The sequence below is a fragment of the Acomys minous genome, assembly GCF_964271855.1.
Source record: "Acomys minous genome assembly, chromosome: 5".
Lineage (NCBI taxonomy): Eukaryota > Metazoa > Chordata > Mammalia > Rodentia > Muridae > Acomys > Acomys minous.
Window position 1 is genome coordinate 110,426,802 of NC_140494.1, and position 17,934 is coordinate 110,444,735.

At 48.4% G+C, this 17,934-nt stretch overlaps 1 protein-coding gene across 10 annotated transcripts in view; it reads right to left on the reverse strand.

Moving 5' to 3' along the window:
* Positions 1–17,934, reverse strand: part of DIXDC1 (DIX domain containing 1) — a 75,946-nt gene that overhangs the window by 20,953 nt on the left and 37,059 nt on the right. For 9 of the 10 annotated variants that reach the window (XM_084782071.1, XM_084782073.1, XM_084782068.1 and 6 more), the window contains 6 exons: positions 15,689–15,920; positions 14,698–14,805; positions 7,477–7,589; positions 5,451–5,599; positions 2,129–2,218; positions 700–753 (listed from right to left, as the gene is read on the reverse strand). In XM_084782071.1, coding sequence (XP_084638197.1) covers positions 700–753; positions 2,129–2,218; positions 5,451–5,599; positions 7,477–7,589; positions 14,698–14,805; positions 15,689–15,920 — 746 coding nt within the window. Of the gene's footprint in view, positions 1–699; positions 754–2,128; positions 2,219–5,450; positions 5,600–7,476; positions 7,590–11,223; positions 11,655–14,697; positions 14,806–15,688; positions 15,921–17,934 lie in introns of those variants that run through there. The other variant, XM_084782067.1, reaches the window with a different exon arrangement.

A 17,934-nucleotide genomic window follows, 5' to 3' on the forward strand; every position in this document is an offset into this window, starting at 1 on the left:
TTTTTTTGTGGACTGGGCCTATTGTTCTTTGTGGTCCAAACAAAAATGAATTTTAGATTTAAGAAAAGCCAATGCCTATTACTGAGACTTGGGTCTTTTGCTATTATGCCACATAAATGGCCCATAATTAGCTTATCTAAAATGTGCTCCTGAGCCTGGCCTCCAACGCATGGGGGCTCAGATGTTACCAAAAAATGCAAGTCTGAGTGTGCATGTATACACAGAAGCGTATTTCAGGGGAGAGATATGCCCGGTCACAACACTCTACCACTGACCTATAAGAACTCTGGAAAATAGTCATAAAAAAAGAACCACACTAGTATTAGACACTTTCCCCCTTTTTTGAGGCAGAGTCTCACTATGTAGTTTTGGTTGGCTTGGAAGTCAGTGTTTGGACCGCACTAGACTCCAATTTATGTACCACCATGTTTTTCTCTCAGTTAAAAAAGAAATCTAGAAGTATTTCAAATTTACAGAAGGGTACACCACAAAACTGCATAGATAACTACTACATAGGATTAAAGTTAAAGAGGTGTCACTGTGTAACACAGTTCAGCTGTGTCTCTCTCCTCCAAAGAAAGGCATAACACAGCTAGCCCCTGGCACTAAACCCCTTTCCCTCTCCAGACCTGTCCCAAAGTTGGCACATTACATCCCCGTATTTATTTCCAAAGGGGAAATGTACATGTCCTATCCTACCTTAAGGTCCTGATTTTCTTCCATACTCTGATCCAGACGGCTTCGGATTATAATCTGAATATGAGACAGAGATGGTCACGCACCTGTACTGTGAAACATACACCCTCCTGGTACAAGCATATGCCCAAAATGCATGACGTAAGGCAGGATGGATGAAGTTTAGAGTAAGTGCGTGTGTGTACTGGGAGAAGCAGGTGGAGTCAAAGGAAGAAGAGATGAGGTTAAAAAGGAAAGTAGGAGTAAGATAATGAAGGGCCAATGAGGACAATGGGGAATTAATACCACATCTTATTTTGGTTTTTCAAAAGTATGTATGGTTAGTGTTTATCATTATGTGTACCTGTGTGTGTCCGCCTATGGGTATGTGCATGTGAGTGCGGTAGCCTTGGAGGCCAGAGGCAAAAATGATCCCCTAGAACTGCAGGGAGCCACCTGGCATGGGCGCTGGGAACAAAACTCCAGTTAAGTCCTCTTCACCACTGGGCCATCTCTCCAGCCCCATCAGTGAAAAACTTTATACAAAGGGAAGAGAAAAATAAAGCGATCCTTACATTATTCTTGCAATTTATTGAAAATGAGCTAGCAGAGGTTATTGGAAGATTCTAGATTGAGGAAAACCTGTCTGGAGGCTGCTAGGATGTTACACAAAGGCCTAAACTAAGTAGTGGTGACCCTGGATATGAGGAGAGGATCACAAAGCATCCAGGGATGGTATCCTGGTTTCTGTTTGAGTAGATATGAACACCCGTACAGCAGGCCAAATAAGAGTCAGTAGTTATGGAGAGGACCCGCCAACACTGAGCTATGCACCTAGCACATGACCACAGAGGCTATAATTGAGTAGCTGTAAGCTATATACAGATGCCCACAACTCTGTAGAGAGCCTGGGAAATCCATCTGTAAAAAGCAGGTGACACGAGCCGGGCATGGTGGCGCACGCCTTTAATCCTAGCACTCGGGAGACAGAGGCAGGCGGATCGCTGTGAGTTCGAGGCCAGCCTGGTCTACAAAGTGAGTCTAGGATGGACAAGGCTACACAGAGAAACCCTGTCGCGAAAACAAACAAACAAAAAAAGAAGAAGCAGGTGACACTGCCCAGTGACTGAGTGAGCTTGATGAGGACCCAGATAAGGGTGCAGAGGAGCACCCACATCCTGACACAGAGAAAAGAGCTTGGGGGACCCGACCATAAACCCTAAAGGGGAGTAACGCCTTTGGTGTCTTTGCTCTAGCACCTTGGAACTGTGTCTGACTCAAAGAGTTAGCACTTGCAGGACATCTGTTGACTAGATCAATAAAGAAACCAGGAGAGAGTAACTAAAAATGGCAGAGAAACCCCAGGAGTCAGGAAAAGAAGAGTTTTTCAAGAAGATGAAGTCAAGGATGAAAGCAAGCCGGGCCTAGTACCCAGCCAGAGGCTGGAGCTCACCAGCTGTTCCTCGGGGTTGACTCCCGGTTCGCAGAGGGCCAAGGGTCTCTCCTGTTCATCTTCAGGTAACGATCCATTGAGCAGTAAGGCCTGGATAAACCACAGAGAGAGGAAGAACCTGAAGGCCCTGCCGCCTGATCCAGTCTGGAGTCAGGGCTTGTTAAGTGTACCACAGACAGAAAACACAAACACGGTTCTGAAGGAAGCCAGGGGATAAATACCCTCTGCTGTATCCAGTGGCCCTGGTTGCACACAGCTCCTTCTCTAGGCCTCTCTCTCCCCAATTTGAAAGAGTCTCGCGCATCCCAAGCTGCCTTCAACAGCAGAGGATCGTTTTGCACTCCTAGCCCTCTTGTCTCTATCTCATGTGTTGGGATTTCAAGTATGTCCTACCACGCCTAGTTTACAAAGCAATGCGAATCAGACCTAGAACTCTGAGACCGCTACGGCAGTGCTGTACCAACTGAGCTACTCCCCAGCCCCGTGGAGCGCTTTCAGCCCCATTGACCCTCTGCTCTGAGGATTCGTGGCCTCAGAAGAACTAATAACAAACCTCCCCTTTAGAGATGTCCCAATATCTCAAACCAGAGCTGTTGAGGCGCAGCTTGGCCAGCTGAGAGGGCATCTAAAACTGCCTCTGAAATGTGTATTACAATGAGCTGCTTGAAAACCATTGAGAAAGCATGGCCTTGGGACTACTTGCTTTCTGCTTGTTTGTTTGTTTGTTTTAATAATTCTGCATCTTCAGTTCCTGAGGCAACAGGAATAGAAGAAAGAAAAACCTTTACAGAGATGGCCTCATTTCAACTCCAGGCTGGTTTTCATTAGAGCAGGGGGGAGGGGCAGACAGACCCAGCAGCTCAGGTTCTGGGGCCCTAGTGCACTGCCTCCCCCAGGAACCCATGCCTGACATTGTCTTAGCCATTTGTAATCTCATTCCTTCCCTTCAAAATGTATTTTGAAATTTATTTTTATTGTTGATTGATTGAGATAGGGCCTTGCTATGTATGTAGCCTTGGCTGGTCTGGTATTCACTATAAAGCCCAGGCTGGCCTTAAGCTCGTAGAGCTCTCTCTGCCTCTGACTCCATGCACCACCTTGCTCCAGTAAAGTTTCCTTTGATTTTTAATGTCTCTGTAAGGGTTTGTGCACATGAGTTCAGTGTCCACAGAGACCAGGAGAGGGTGTGGAATAGCCTAGAGATGGAGTCACTGTCTGATATGGGTGCTGAGACACGAACTCGGGTCTTCTGTAAGAGCAGTGTATGCCTTGAAGAGCCAGGCCATCTTTCTGTGGTGCACATCCATGTGTATGTGTGGGGATGCCTGCAAGCCATGGTATACTTGGGGAGGTCAGAAGACAGCTTCCAGCAGTCGGTTCTCTCCTTCCATATGGGAGTCCCAGGCATCCAAGCTGGATCCTCACTCTTGGCAACCCATGGCTCTGCCTGCTGAGCCATCTCACCAGCCTTGGAATCTTATTCTTAAAGCAGCATCCTGGTATAGTTTAGAGCCCCAAAATTAGATCTGCCAGCTCAGATAGGTATTATGAGATATATCAGGTGAGTTAAAGATGGAAAGTTTGTCCTCATCTTTTCACAGTTTTGTTTCAACTTGAAAGACAGCTTCAGAGGCTAAATAAAACCTGTTTGAATAAATATGATACAAATTCATCACACATGCTGATGGAGAATGTTTAAAATCAGTCAATGGTTCCTCTACCAAACACTAATAATACAGCTTGAGAAAATCAAATGAGCTTGGTTTTCCTGTGGAGTCATGGTGAGAGGGATGGGTAGGCAGGCACAGAGCCCCAGGGCAATGCTGGTGGGAGGCTGCTTGGTGGTCTCTAATTACAGCAAGCTTCTAAGTCACAAACACCGGCTGTGGCTTGACTTATAACTTGCTCATTACTGAAGCAGTTCAGCAGTCTGGTGGATGCTGTGAGCCCTTTTGTGCTCCTCAGTGAGACTGAATCCTCACCCTCATCACCCAGGAGTGAATCAAAACTACTCTGTTCGAAGGAAGTGTTAGGGTGGTGCCCTTCTGCCTGTCAGCTTTCTTTTGTTTTTTGTTTTTTGTTTTTTGTTTCATCCATCATTGAATTTCTTCCAAACTAAGGAACACAAATCAAACAGAGCCAAACTGATAGTTATCCATCCCTTATTCTAATAATGAAAATTATCCCAGGGGAAATATCTGGATAGGTAGCCTCTTCTCCCACAAATTCATGGAATACTTCCTATTAAAACAACAACAAACGGAGGGGGCTGCAATCAGGCTGTAAAGTGATGAAATAAATAAATTAGTGAAAAATATGTAAAAGAAAAAAAAACATTATGTAGTCCTTATTGGAGTGGCAGAAAAGGATCCAATAGGATTTTTTTTTTCTTTCTTAAACACAGCAAGGAGCAGACATCATAAACTTCTTTGGGAATGTTTAGGATGTAAAGCTTCCTCCAATTGGCCTGGGTTGCTGGGGCATACATTATGCAAATCGTTTTACTGAAGCACCAATCTCCTTTTTTCTTTAGGAACCCTTTGTGTCCCCACCCTGTTGCGGGCTGGCTGGGAGCACGCCCTCCACCGCCTGCCAGAGCCTCACACATAATGTGGGCTTTGTTTATGTGTCCATAAATATTGCACAATTCAAAACCAGTGCAGTTCCCAGCACAAACAGAATGGAATATTCCTAGGCAATTTCAGGGACATCAACATACTACACGGGCTCCTCCAAACAGAGTCAATCGAACAAGGACAGAGGACAGAGGACAGAGGGGGTTATGGGGTGGACTCTATGTCAAGTGGGTCAGCCCGTCTCTGAGGGAGATTTCCCCAGCCGATAGCACAGGTACAGGAACAACTGAAAGGCTTTGTTTGTTGTTCAAGGAGAACCTCCCCTACCAGAGCACTTGCCTTGGCATCAGTTGCTGATGAGTTAGAAGGGAGCCCAAGCCCCTCAGCTGCATGGACCAAAAGGAAACCTGGGAGCTTTGATGCCTCTTGCACCTTTCTGCTGCAGAAGTCCTGAGAGACAGTCTTTGCTAGAAGCTGCAGCTGCAGGCCCCATACGTGCATAAAAAGACAACTACCTATAAGGCAGGGGTCAGCCAGAGCTCCTGAGCTTGCGCAAAGCCTAACAGCTGGACTGAAAACAGGAGTCCCAAAGTCCACTTAAAACACTCACAAACAGGGAATTTTCACTCTTCATGCGTACTTGCACACAACTAAAGTGGGAGGGGGGTTGTTCTTTTGCCAAATGATACTATTGACTTAAAAGGGGTAACTGACTAGGGAATCAAAAACACCCTGGGAAGAGTTACCTGCAGTCCTGAAATCATTTTCTTCGCCTCCTCCATTTCTTTTTCTAAATGTTCCTGCTGCTCCAGGAGCTGTTCTTCCCACGTGGTTTCCAGGTAGGTGCCGGGGCTCCCAGGCCTCCAGTCTCGGGATAAAGGAGAGTCTGTCTCGTCTGCAAAATGAAAGGTGGGTGCACAGTCCATATTGAAGAAGAGCAACTTCCGGCAGACGGGGCTGAGCGGACTTCACAGGTTCAGGTCACCTGCCTTCCGAACCTGGCTACACAGAGAGACTGGCCTCTCCACTAGGTGGGGTTGTGAGGCACAAAGAACTGGCTGTTAGCTCAGGAACCTGGGCTCAGGACAGCAAGCGCTCAGTGGGGAAGTCCATCCCCTTGAGCCCCCTGGGAAGCGACAGGGCTCCTGCCACGGAGACCAGTTAGGGCTCACAAACTCCCAACACTGGAATTGACATTCCAGAGTCTGATGTATAAGCAAAGAAACTGTCTGATGCAAATGAAAACATAACTTCGTTTGGTGATCCTGGAGCTTCAGACAGGAGGCTGTGGTTCAGCATGGAGCTGGTTGGTTTTGTTTTGCTTTTAACTTGACACAAACCTTCACACACCTGGGAAGAGGAACCACAAAGGAGAGACTGCCTCCGCCAGACTGCCTGTAGGCAAACCTGCAGGGCGTCTTTCCTGATTAATGATTGGCATGAGACGTCCCAGACCGCTGTGGGTGGTGCTATGTCTGGGCAGTTGACCCTGGGATGTATAAGGAATCAAACTGTGCAAGCCAGTAAGCCATGTGCCTCATTGGCATCTGCTTCATATCCTGCCTCCTCCCACCCCGAGCTCCTGCCTTGGCTTCCCCTCATAATGGACTATGACCTCTAAGCCAAACTAACTCTTTCCTCCCCAAGTCGCTTTTGGTAGTGGTGTTTTGTCTGTCTGTTTGCTTTTATCACAGCAATAGAAACCCTTTGAGTCATAATTGAGCCCTCTTCACACAACATCACGTCAGTCATCCTGAAAGGAAATCAGTAAAGCGAACTCACAAAACATTAATATTACTCCCCGATTTATTTCCTTGGCCTTAAGACCTCTTAGCACTGGTGCCCTTGTGAGCTTCGTACTAAATACATGCATCACCATTTCATGTGCACAGTGGAATACAAAGGGCTGGAAACTCTTCGAGCAAGTGTCTCTTTCTCTAGGAGGTGCATTTTAATCCTCTGAGTTGTGGGATTAAAAATTTTAATGTAAAGATTAAAAGAGGTAAGGCACCAAAGACCCAGTAGTATCCAACAGTGCAAATAATAAATACTCCCCCTCCCCCTCCATAGCCTTAAGAGTTTGACTGTTGGTCTGACTGTGAATTCACTAGGTAGTCTAGTTGGCCCCAAATTTGTGATCCATCCGTCTCCGTCTCCTGAGTACTGAGATTAAAAGTGTGCACCCCCACACTCAGGCTACGGCTGGTACAAATGCTCCAGCTTGAGGGGAAGCAGAGTAAAGAAGAATTTCCTTTGAGTTTTTCTTCTGCAGGGTTTAGGTCATTGTCACCTTTATGGGATGAGTGGACTTCAACCCAGTGCTTGTACTTTGCTTTATCCATGTTTCTTTTTATGTTTAAGTAGGGGGAGAAGAAAAAGAAGGTAAGAGCCGTGCATGGTGGCGCATGCCTGTAATCCCAGCACTGGGGAGGCAGAGGCAGGTGGATTGCTGTGAGTTTGAGGACAGCCTGGTCTACAAAGTGAGTCTAGGACAGCCAAGGCTTCTGACTGCCCCAATGCCACTGCCTAATTTGGAGGCAGCCAGCTAAGGAAGGGCTCCTCCAGGCTGCTTCGAGCTTGTCTGGTAGCTCAGTACCAGAAAGGACATTCTGTAAGAGGATAACTACATTATTCGCTCGAAGGCAGTAGAACTCTCTAGAGCTGACCCTGACCCCACATACACAGACCATGAAGACAGACATGGCCAGGAAGCTTAGAAGAAGATAGTCAGAGCCTCCCCTGAAGTAACCCAGGCAGGTAAGTGGACGGTACCTGTTCTGTTCTCTATTCCTTCGGAGGGAATAATCACAAAATCGGCCTTTTCCTCTGACTGGGTTATAATGGATTCACTCTTTGCACTATGGATTGGACTGGGTGAAGTCAGACTGTAACCAAACAAAAGAGAAGAGAAACAGTTATTATGAACAGGCACATAGGAGTCAAGTGTCCACAGTTCATCCCAGAGCTATCTTATTCACACCGTGCCTAACATGGTACCTAGCTCACAATGGGAACAAATGAAATAAATGTTGAATGAAAAACTAGTTCTCAGGAGTATTTTCATTTTTCATGTTATTTAAATATTTTATTTTTAAATTATGTATATGTAAGTATGTCTGTATGTGAGGGGGCAGGGGTACATGTGAATACAGGAAGGGGAGGTGTACAGTGTGGGCATGGGGTGCATGTGAGTGCAGGCAGGGGTGTGCAGTGTGGGGTGTGTGCATGTGAATGCAGGGGGTGTGTATGTGAGTACAGGGAGCAGTGTGCAGTGGGGGGGGTGTGCATGTGAGTGCAGGCATCGGTGTGCAATGTGTATGGGTGTGCATGTGAATGCAGGCAGTGGTGTGAAATGTGTGTGGGTGTGCATATGAATGCAGACAGGGGTGTGCAGTATGTGGGTGTGCATGTGAATGCAGGCATCGGTGTGCAATGTGTAGGGTGTGCATGTGAGTGCAGGCAGGAGTGTGCAGTGTGTGGTTGTGCATGTGAGTGCAGGCAGGGGTTGCAGTGTGTGGGTGTGCATGTGAGTGCAGGCAGGAGTGTGCAGTGTGTGGTTGTGCATGTGAGTGCAGGCAGGGGTGTGCAGTGTGTGGGTGTGCATGTGAGTGCAGGCAGGAGTGTGCAGTGTGTGGTTGTGCATGTGAGTGCAGGCAGGGGTGTGCAGTGTGTGGGTGTGCGTGTGAGTGCAGGCAGGGGTGTGCAGTGTGTGGGTGTGCGTGTGAGTGCAGGCAGGGGTGTGCAGTGTGTGGGTGTGCGTGTGAGTGCAGGCAGGGGTGTGCAGTGTGTGGGTGTGCGTGTGAGTGCAGGCAGGGGTGTGCAGTGTGTGGGTGTGCGTGTGAGTGCAGGCAGGGGTGTGCAGTGTGTGGGTGTGCGTGTGAGTGCAGGCAGGGGTGTGCAGTGTGTGGGTGTGCATGTGAGTGCAAGCAGGGCTGTGGGTGTTCATGAGAATGGAGATGCCTGTAGAAGCCTGTAGAAGAGTGTGTTGAGTTCCCTGATCCTGTGGTTACAGGTAGGTGGGCTATTCTAGGTGGGTGCTCGAACTGAACTTGGGGTCACTGGAAGAGCAGGAAGCTCTTTACCACTGAGCCATCTCTCCAATACCCTAGGGAGTCTTTTCTATAATAAGGCTGCCTTTAAGCATAATTCATTGAAATGAGATTTACCAGAATAGGCAATAAATCATTAAAAAATTTTTTTTGTGTCCACCACTATCAGTTCCTAGGCCCATGTTCAGAGGGTAATGGTTGCGTTTGGGGCCAGATCAAAGTCATATTTCCAATAATCTGAGTCTCACAAGAAACCAGAGATCATCTCTAAGCTAATCCCAAAAGAGGAGTCCCGGCAGGGGATAGTTTGGGGGTAGGGATTGCTGGAGTGTAGGCCGTGCCAGGACAGGCAGAAGCCAGAATATGGTAAGAAGAGTCAGGACTGGCAAGATGGCTTATTGGGTAAGAGTTCCTAGCACCACCACGGTGGCTCACGTCTGCAACTCCAGGTCCAGGGGATCTGACACCCTCTTTGGACCTCCACAGGCACCAGGCATGTATGTGAGACACGGACTTAGGATGCAGACAAAACACTCATACACACAAATAAAGTAAGTCTTTGTTTATAAATAAGAAGAGTGGTGGGACACAAGGAGAAAAGCTTGCTAGTGGCTGCTGAATCAGAGTTTACTTGATTAGCTTTTACTGAAGAATTGTCTTGTTATCTCTGCTATAGTTTCAGATCATCTCGAGGCACCTTTCAATAACTCCTGACCTGATGTAGATTTGGGAGGCGATGTTCGGAGTTTCTGGGAGGCAGGTTTTAAACGTTCCCGTGGACAAGTCAAGACTAATTCTCTGGTAGGGACAGAGGGGTCTGGAGCCCTTTCTCCTCACAGTACACTATGAGAACGTCAGCACTAACACAGTCTCAGGCGCTGTGGCGTTTACAGCGCAGCCCCCTCTCAGGAATTCTTTCCAAATCCATCACCCAGACAACAGTGAAAGTGTCTAGGATTCACTGACCCCCTTAATGTGCCCCCGAAGTCTCCCAGGCTAAAACCTCACAACCACAAGCAGGAGGTAGCACTTCCTCTCCCCAGAAATCAGAGAAAAACTAGAGACAAGCGCAGTAGAAGTAGCCAGACTTCAAAAACCGTGAACCAGCGACTGCCCAGTATCCACAGTTGGAGAACTTTGGTGGAACAATCTCAATCAGTGCTGTGCTCTCTTCTTTCTTAAAAATTGTAAGAAAAAAAAAAATTCAAGTTCCACGTCATTGCTGGTCACAGTAAGCTGCTTTACCACATCTGTAGGTGCACAGATCAAACAGGTGAGAGAAGCGAGGGCTAGCAAGTAGTATTCAGAGATGTTGAATGTTTTCCAGAACTCTCTTATCCGTTTTCACTATGTAAGCAATCTGACCTCCAGGCCAACATGAATTCACAGCCGGGAAGGCTCTCATGTAAAGAGGTTGTGTCCTTGATAAAAAAGAGATTTATGAGTACCCAGGCCCCAGCATTCAGCACTTACAAAGCTGGGAATCCAGGTGCACAAAGCCTTTGTCAGCTGCTCCTCTTCCTCAGCTGACAAGGTGCAGCGGATAACAAGTCCCACTGCCTGCATCTGGCTGGACCGCAGGAGGAATGTGCGAGACAAACTGGAGGGAGGGTGCGGTGGGGATCTAGGATGCTGAGAACCGGCTTTTCTAAAAGCATAGACGCATGCTCCGTTCCACCTCGCCCCTCCAAGTGAGTTGCCTCCCATATAAGGGCAGAAGGAGGCGGACGTCTGGATGCCCAACCCCACGGGGGAGTGGCAGAACAGGCAAAGGAAAACAACATTTCTTTTTCTTGAAATGAGACTGCCAGGGTAAGGCCACGGGAGGTAAGCCCAGGAAACTAAATGGCCAAGATTAGGGACCTCGGAGGGACGAAAATCCCACCCAGAGGCGTGTGTCAGAGCAGTAACACCCACCTGGGCGAGGAAGGAGCTTTTAATCCTCTGCCTCTGGCCAAAGAAAAGTATCTTCATGGAATTAATTGTTAGGCTTGGGCACCTCCCTAACTAGCTCAAAAGTCACACTTTACAAACAAATAATCCCTATTTACCACCATAATCCTCTTTGAGGACTATAATAATCCAGGCAGAGAACTGCTGATTATAATTAGATATTTATATATTTCCTAATCTACTATCTCACCAATATTAATTTATCATACCAGCAAACCCCAACAAAGATATTGCCGAATTAGACTTACATCAAATTTTTAAATGGGTAACAGAAGAAAAAAAGTCCCTTCGCCCCTCGAAGTGCCTCCTTTAGGAGACACACTGGGTGAATCTGTGTGTGGAGCCTCGAATCAGCTCCAAATTCCTAAAATCACTCTATTTTGTAGTGCTAATCCCAGATCAGCAGCTTGTTCTCACAGAATAGCGCCTCCAATCATCTCTTGTCCCGGCCAACCATGTCCCCGGGCTGGTTTCCCCGCATTTCCCCACCTCAAGGGCCAAAGAGGCAACATCTCACCATTTGACTTGTGTCCCTCCCATGGTCCCCTCCTGGTTCTGGCTTCAGCAAGCCTGCTTCCCTGGGTGAGGTGGGAGGCTGAGAGTCACATCGCTCCTAAATTTTCGCATGTCCCCCCCGCGCCGGGGCTCGAAGAACGGCTCCAGAGATCAGTCAGCCAGCGGAACGGTTCGCCCGGGTCTCCGGAGAAAGTAGGAAGGGCAGAGGTGGGCGTCTTGGCCCCGGGGACCGAGATGCTCCTTGGGATGAAGCGCACTGTCCCGTTAGCTCAGACTCCGCCGCAGCCGAGCTCTGGCGGAAGCCGCCTCCCATCACCAGCGGCCGATCCCAAGCAGCTGCATCTCCCTCCCTGCCGCCGAGCGGCTCCGAGCATCCCCCGGGGCAGCCGCATCTTAACCCATCTCCCTCTTGGCGAGAGGCTACGATGGCTCCAGCTGAACGTCGAGTGGAGTCCTGCGTGTGGTGCTCCCACTCGGAGCCGCCTCCCGAGCCCTCCCTACCTCCCCCTCCCTACAACCCCCCCTCCCTTCCTCAGGCTGTCACACGCGGCCAGGCAGCGCTGGGCTTCGACCCAAGCGCCGCCGACTGTTCTGGGCGAAGAGGTAAGGGTGCCGGCCAGGGGCGCGGTCCGGTCCTGGCCGAGGGCGACCGGAGCCCCGGGAGCGACGGGGGATGGGCGGCGCGGCAGCAGAACCTCGTGGATCTGATGGTCCTGGTGCGGAGAAGCTCAGCAACGAAGACGTTGCTGCTCCTCTCTGACCCCTCCCTCAGTGGACCCGCGGTTTCAAGACTAATCTACACCCAAGAGCTCAACCCTGGCTCTCCAAGGAGTGAGAGACGCTGGCAGGAGGGAGACTGGAACTCCCCCACCCCCACCCCCCAACAGCAAACCTGCAGAACGCCAGCCTATCTGTCGTTCCCACCTTCCTTCTCTAGCGGTTCAAGTGTCAATCCCTCCCCCGCCTCCCCCCGTCCCCCAACTAAAAGATAGTACTGCTTGGGTACAGTGAGAGGCTGGCCTGTTTGCTGGAGCAACAGGAGGATAAACCTTTGCCAGAGCATCCCTGAAAAGCCTCAGGGGAAGGTGTTGCGACACCACAGGAGGTCTATCCTATATTCGCAACTACACCCCACCCAAAGCTGCACCATCTCCAAGATTCCTGGTTCTTTCCGGGGTCACAGGGCCATTAGGCGGTGGTGGACGTGGGCAAATGGCAGAGCCAGCTAGAAGCTCTCTCCTTTCCTGAGGGATCAGCGAGGAAATAGGCAGAGGTCTGACACTATCCCACAGAACATGGCCAAATCGGGAAGGAGAGGAAACCCGGGAAATGTACTCTTCTCAGACACATCTACAAACTGCGGCCATCAGCCCAGCACTGCCTTATATCGGGTGGGTCCTCACACTGATCTCAAGCTCCAGCTGCAGTCTGAGTCCTGTCTAGAGGAAGGAAGCAGTCACCCTTAGGACACTCAGCCGCCTCTCCCCTCTCTAATTCACAGGCACACGCCGGCTCAGGAGAGCCAAAGGCCAGCAGGCATGTAGGAAGCAATAGAACAGCCTTTGATTCCGTACTGAGCCATAGATAGTCCCAGCCACAAGCAGAAAAGCAATGGTTTAGAGTCTCATTAAAAGCACACCTACTGCTTCATGGTAGAGTTTCCTTAGGGTCTGGTCAAAATGCCTTCTAACTAGATAGAGACGAGGTTTACACAAATTATAAATGTACTACACTGAATGCTTAATGGTGAATTGTGTATTACAGATCCATTTCAGAAATAGGAAATACACCCACTATATGTAAACATTTTAACGCTGAGCTAGGTTAGCAGTATATTAAGACGAAGGAAAGAATTCTACAGGATCTCAATAAATCAGCAAGCCATCTGTCAAAACAGGATGGGATTTTTGAGGGGAAAAAAGAAGGAGGGAGGAAAAAAGATGGAAAATACACAGAAGGCACTATTAGACTTCAATAGATCAGATGATAGTGGATCAGAGCAGGAGGGGAAAGATCACTAGGGGATACACTAAATACAATTCAGCAACAAAATCAAGTTAGCAAGTAGGCGGGGGATGTGTTTATAGGGGCATAATCTCCATGAGCCAGGAAAGTCAGCTTTGTCTCCACAACACTTGGAATTGGCCAGGCCTTTATAAGAGCAGAGTGTCCTGTTCTGGCCTCTGTGCCTGGCTCCAAGGGAAGCAGACACCCTTTTGACCGGAGTCGCTAACACCCACAGCTCACTTAAATGCACACCGTGATGCGCCCCAATTCCCTGTCCTATAAATGAATGTGGAAACAGGAATGTGTCAGACAGTTGTGCAGATTTCCACTCTTGCTGGGAGCTTCTTCCAGCCTTCTGTGGCTTTAACTAAAGACTCAGACTCTGGCCTGCAGGACAGCGCCAGGGAGCTGGCTCTCTTAGACACAAACACAGGGCTGGGCTGGATGCTGAAGATCCCGGTCATGCCCCCATGTGGCCAGAGCTAACTACTGTCACCGGGACAGTGCAGTTTTTGTATATGGGAAATTCACTAGCATTGTATTCCATGCTTCTGCTAACACAGAACCCATAGGCAGTGAGAGAGAGCTAATCCTTGAATGCCAAGCCTAAACTGACGGAAGCAGAAGGCATTAGGTGCGTTTTGTTTTTCAATATTAGGGGTTGAACCCAGGACCTCTGGCGAGGCAAACCTTCCATCACCAAGCTACACACACACCCAACTGTGGGGAGCTGAGGGAGCCCTAAGTGAAGACGTAGAGTGGATGCAGTCCTGAGGGAACGTACACTACTCACACGAGCACTGTCCTGTCAAGGGCCAATGCCTCAGCCCCATGGGAAATTGGTCAGGCTCAGAACTGGAAAAGCCTTCCTCTGGTATGAGGGCGGATGGTGACAATGTGCGAGTATTGGACGACTGACCATTGTTGGATGATTACAGCCGGAGACTGTGCACTTAGAGACCTACCAAGACTAGCCCGTTCCTCCCCTCTGTGCTGTACCTAATAAATACACTGGGGTTCCAGGTTGCATGCAGTAGATGGTGCCACTCCATCAGAGTGTGCACACCCCACTTGACCCCAACGTCTTGGTGCATATGTGGGTCATTTCTTTAGTGTCTGTCCTTTCTTTACCCCCTTACCAACCCAGTCAAGTTTCCAGACCCAAGTCTTGAGCGGTATGGTACTCAACATCACAGGTGCCTTATTGCTTTTGGTTTTGTTAATTGACACTTAGAATCCCCCCAAAATGCAGCTTTCTGCCAAGACTGTAAAAGTACAGAATGTAAGACATAGTGGCGCACGCCTTTAATCCCGGCACTCAGGGAGGCAGAGGCAGGTGGAACTCTATGAGTTCGAGGCCAGCCTGGTCTACAAAGTGAGTCTAGGATAGCCAGGGCTCCACAGAGAAACCCTGTCTTAAAAAAGAAAGAAAGAAAAAAACAAATGTAAGAATGTAAGACACAATTACCTGGAGCAGCTGGACTCAGATGGGGCCCTTTGTTGCCCTTCGTATTGCTGTACAAGTGCCCGCACACTCCAGTATGGGTTTTCAATCTCCTCATCCATGCTGCTGTTCCTAAAGGCATGGGGGTGGCAGTGGGGGGGGGGACCAGAAAAAAGGACAGTGTTAGCCCTGCAGTTCAGGTCAGCTCTGCAAGTACAGACATCCTGCCACTCCCTGTGCATCACAGGTAAGATGAATAAGGCAGCTGGGCAGCCATTTCAGCATCAGGAGGTGGAGGCAGGAGGATCAGGAGTTTGAGATCAGCCTTTAGCAACCACACCATCCTCAAAGCACTTCCTACCATGCAGTTTCAAGGCAGGATGGCCTTGTGGGTACATCCCAGGACACAGCCTCCCCCAGACAGAGTACATATCTCCCAGTGAAGAAAACACATTGTCCAACCACATACATTTAAATATTGGGCATGACAGCAAACTTCTACATGTGGCTCCTTGCATTCTGCTAGCTGCAAAATAAACACCTCAAAAGAAAAGGTTTATCATGGCTCACTGGTGCGGGCCTGTAATCCTAGCTGTTCAGAAAGCTTGGGCAGAAGAAGGACAGTTCTCAGCCTGCCTGGATTAAGAGTGAGTTCAAGGCCAGACTGCACAACTTAATGAGACCCTGTCTCAAAAAAGCCCTAAGAAGGCTAAGGATATGACATAGCATAGCATGTGTAAGGTGCCAGGTTCACTAGCCAGTATCATCATCATCATCATCATCAACATCATCAACATCATCAACATCAGCATCATCATCAACAACAACAACAACAACAACAACAAAAGGCCAAGGTGTGTTCTCACTAAGATTTCCCTCCCAAACCTCTGTTCTGTTCTGTTCTTTTCTGCAGTGTGGGGCTGTGCAGTTGGTATTTTATTCTACTTGCACTGTAACTATCTAAGCAAAGAACTGTCAGAGAGAGGAAGCAGTTCCGCCCGCCCCAGAGTTTTACCTCTGTCTATACCGGAAGACATCCCGTCCTGATCGCGACATGTCATGGCACACATCAGCCAGTGCAGCAGCTGCTCCTTGGGCCACAGCGGTAGCACAGTGTGGTTGGTGGCTCTGCACGGGGGCTTTGGGGTCTTGCCCCTGGCTCACCATCCTGCTAGAGCCTGGTTTAAAATGAGCTGCCAAGGCAAGGACCAGCCTCATGATGGACTTCAGGTTTCCTTCCACGATATCTGAAGGACAAGACAGGTCAAAAGGTGCTGAGTGGGACACAGAGGCTGCGGATGGATGCATTTAATAGGCAGGCCGTCTCTATTTTCATAAAACCATGGTCAACAAGGGGCACAAGGTTTAAAAGCAATGGTAAAATGGTTGGATAGGAGAGGTACAGAGGTTGTCAGGAGTTTGTGGGGAGTAACCTTAGAGATATCAAGGATATATAGAGAGGAAGTGATGCTTCATTAGCTAATAGGAGAGAAGGAATAAGAACAATCCAGAAAAATGTACATGCAAAGCTCCAGAGATCAGTATAATATGGTGACATGGTCTGTTAGGAGAGCTGCAGGCCAGTGTGGCTCCTAGGCACCTCAATGTCACTACCCTAAATTGAAATATGCTCTAAAGAAGGTACTGTAATAAAGTTTTAAGTAAACACCTTACACATAAACATGCACACACACACACACACACACACACACACACACACACACACACACACGGGAATGCAAAAGATCTCAGACCATATAAAAATGGAATGTGGGGCTAGAGAGATGGCTCAGTGATTAAGAGAACTGAGTACTCTTTCCAGAGGGCCCAGGTCTGATTCCCAGCTCCCACATGGCAGCTCACAATCATCTGTAACTCCACTCACAGGGGATTTGATACCCTCTTCTGGCCTCTGAGAGCACCAGGCACACACACAGTGCACAAACATACATGCAGGCAAAATAACTGTACACAGAAGTGATATTATGGGCACACTTGGTTAGATAAAATATATTATTTTCAGGGGCTGGAGAGATGGCACAGCAGTTAAGAGCACTGGCTGCTCTTCCAGAGGTCCTAAGTTCAATTTCCAGCAACCACATGGTAGCTCACAACCATCTGTAATGGAATCTGAATCCCTCTTTGGGTGTTCATGAAGACAGAGCAGTCATACATATAAAACATAAATAAACAAACCTTTATAGGGTTATTTTCAGTCCTTGCTGTTTCTAATGTGGCTTTAGAACACATTTAGGTTTTTATATGGCATGAAGTGTATGTTTATGGTGCAGCATGTGGTGGAGAAAGTGAAAGAGGTCAGCATGGTGAGAGCCCCAGAGCTCAACAGAAGTGAAAGCTGAGAAAGGGCAGGGATCAAAGGCTGGGAAGGGCGGGGCCAGGAAAGCTAAAGGAACAATGCTGGGTCTCATCCAAGTGACCTCCAGACGCACAGTGGTGGCATCTCATGTGTGCTCTTAGTTCCCTCCAGCTAAAGGGAGAGGGGAATGGAAGCAGTAGGACTAATTAGGAAACACTGAACTTCTTCGGGGAAAAGACAATGATGCCTAAGTGGAGTGTTCCCTTAAAATAGCCCACTTTACTGGGCCAGATCACCAAGCCCACTCCACACGGGGACCAGATCAAAGCTATCTACATTTTGCCCTGGAAAAAAAAAAAGAACACACACACACACACACACACACACACACACACACACACACACACGCACACGGGAACATGCATTCTGAAAGTTCTGGTTAAAGTTAATGCAAGGAAATGAATATGGTTCCATTGTTTGGCTTTCTAGCCCTTCAAATGTACAAAGCCCGCAAAAGATTATTTGATGTCTTCTACCAGATGCTCTTAATGGGCACTGTTGGCTCACCTGGGTAAGTTCAAACGCACAGAACACCAATAACCCAACATGCAAGGCTTCCTCCTGCCCTCATTCTCAGCAGAGCAGCCCGCAGACAACAGACCCAGAACCTGGTGCTGAAACAGAGCCAGATCTAGTCAGCTGTAGAAAGGCATCAAAGGAGAAGGAGGCCTGTGCTTTCTACGGGCCCTGCGTGGCTTCTTCCTTACAGCATGCGGAGAGGGTCATGCTGCTACAGGAAACGACACGCAAAGGCCGCAGAGCCTCTTTTGTCTGCAGGGAATGTTCTCACAGCCAAAAAAAGAGAAAAGAAGTGCTACAAAAATAATTTCCTTTTAAGTCAAGTGTGGTACACACCTCTAGCCTCAGAACTTAAGATACAAAGA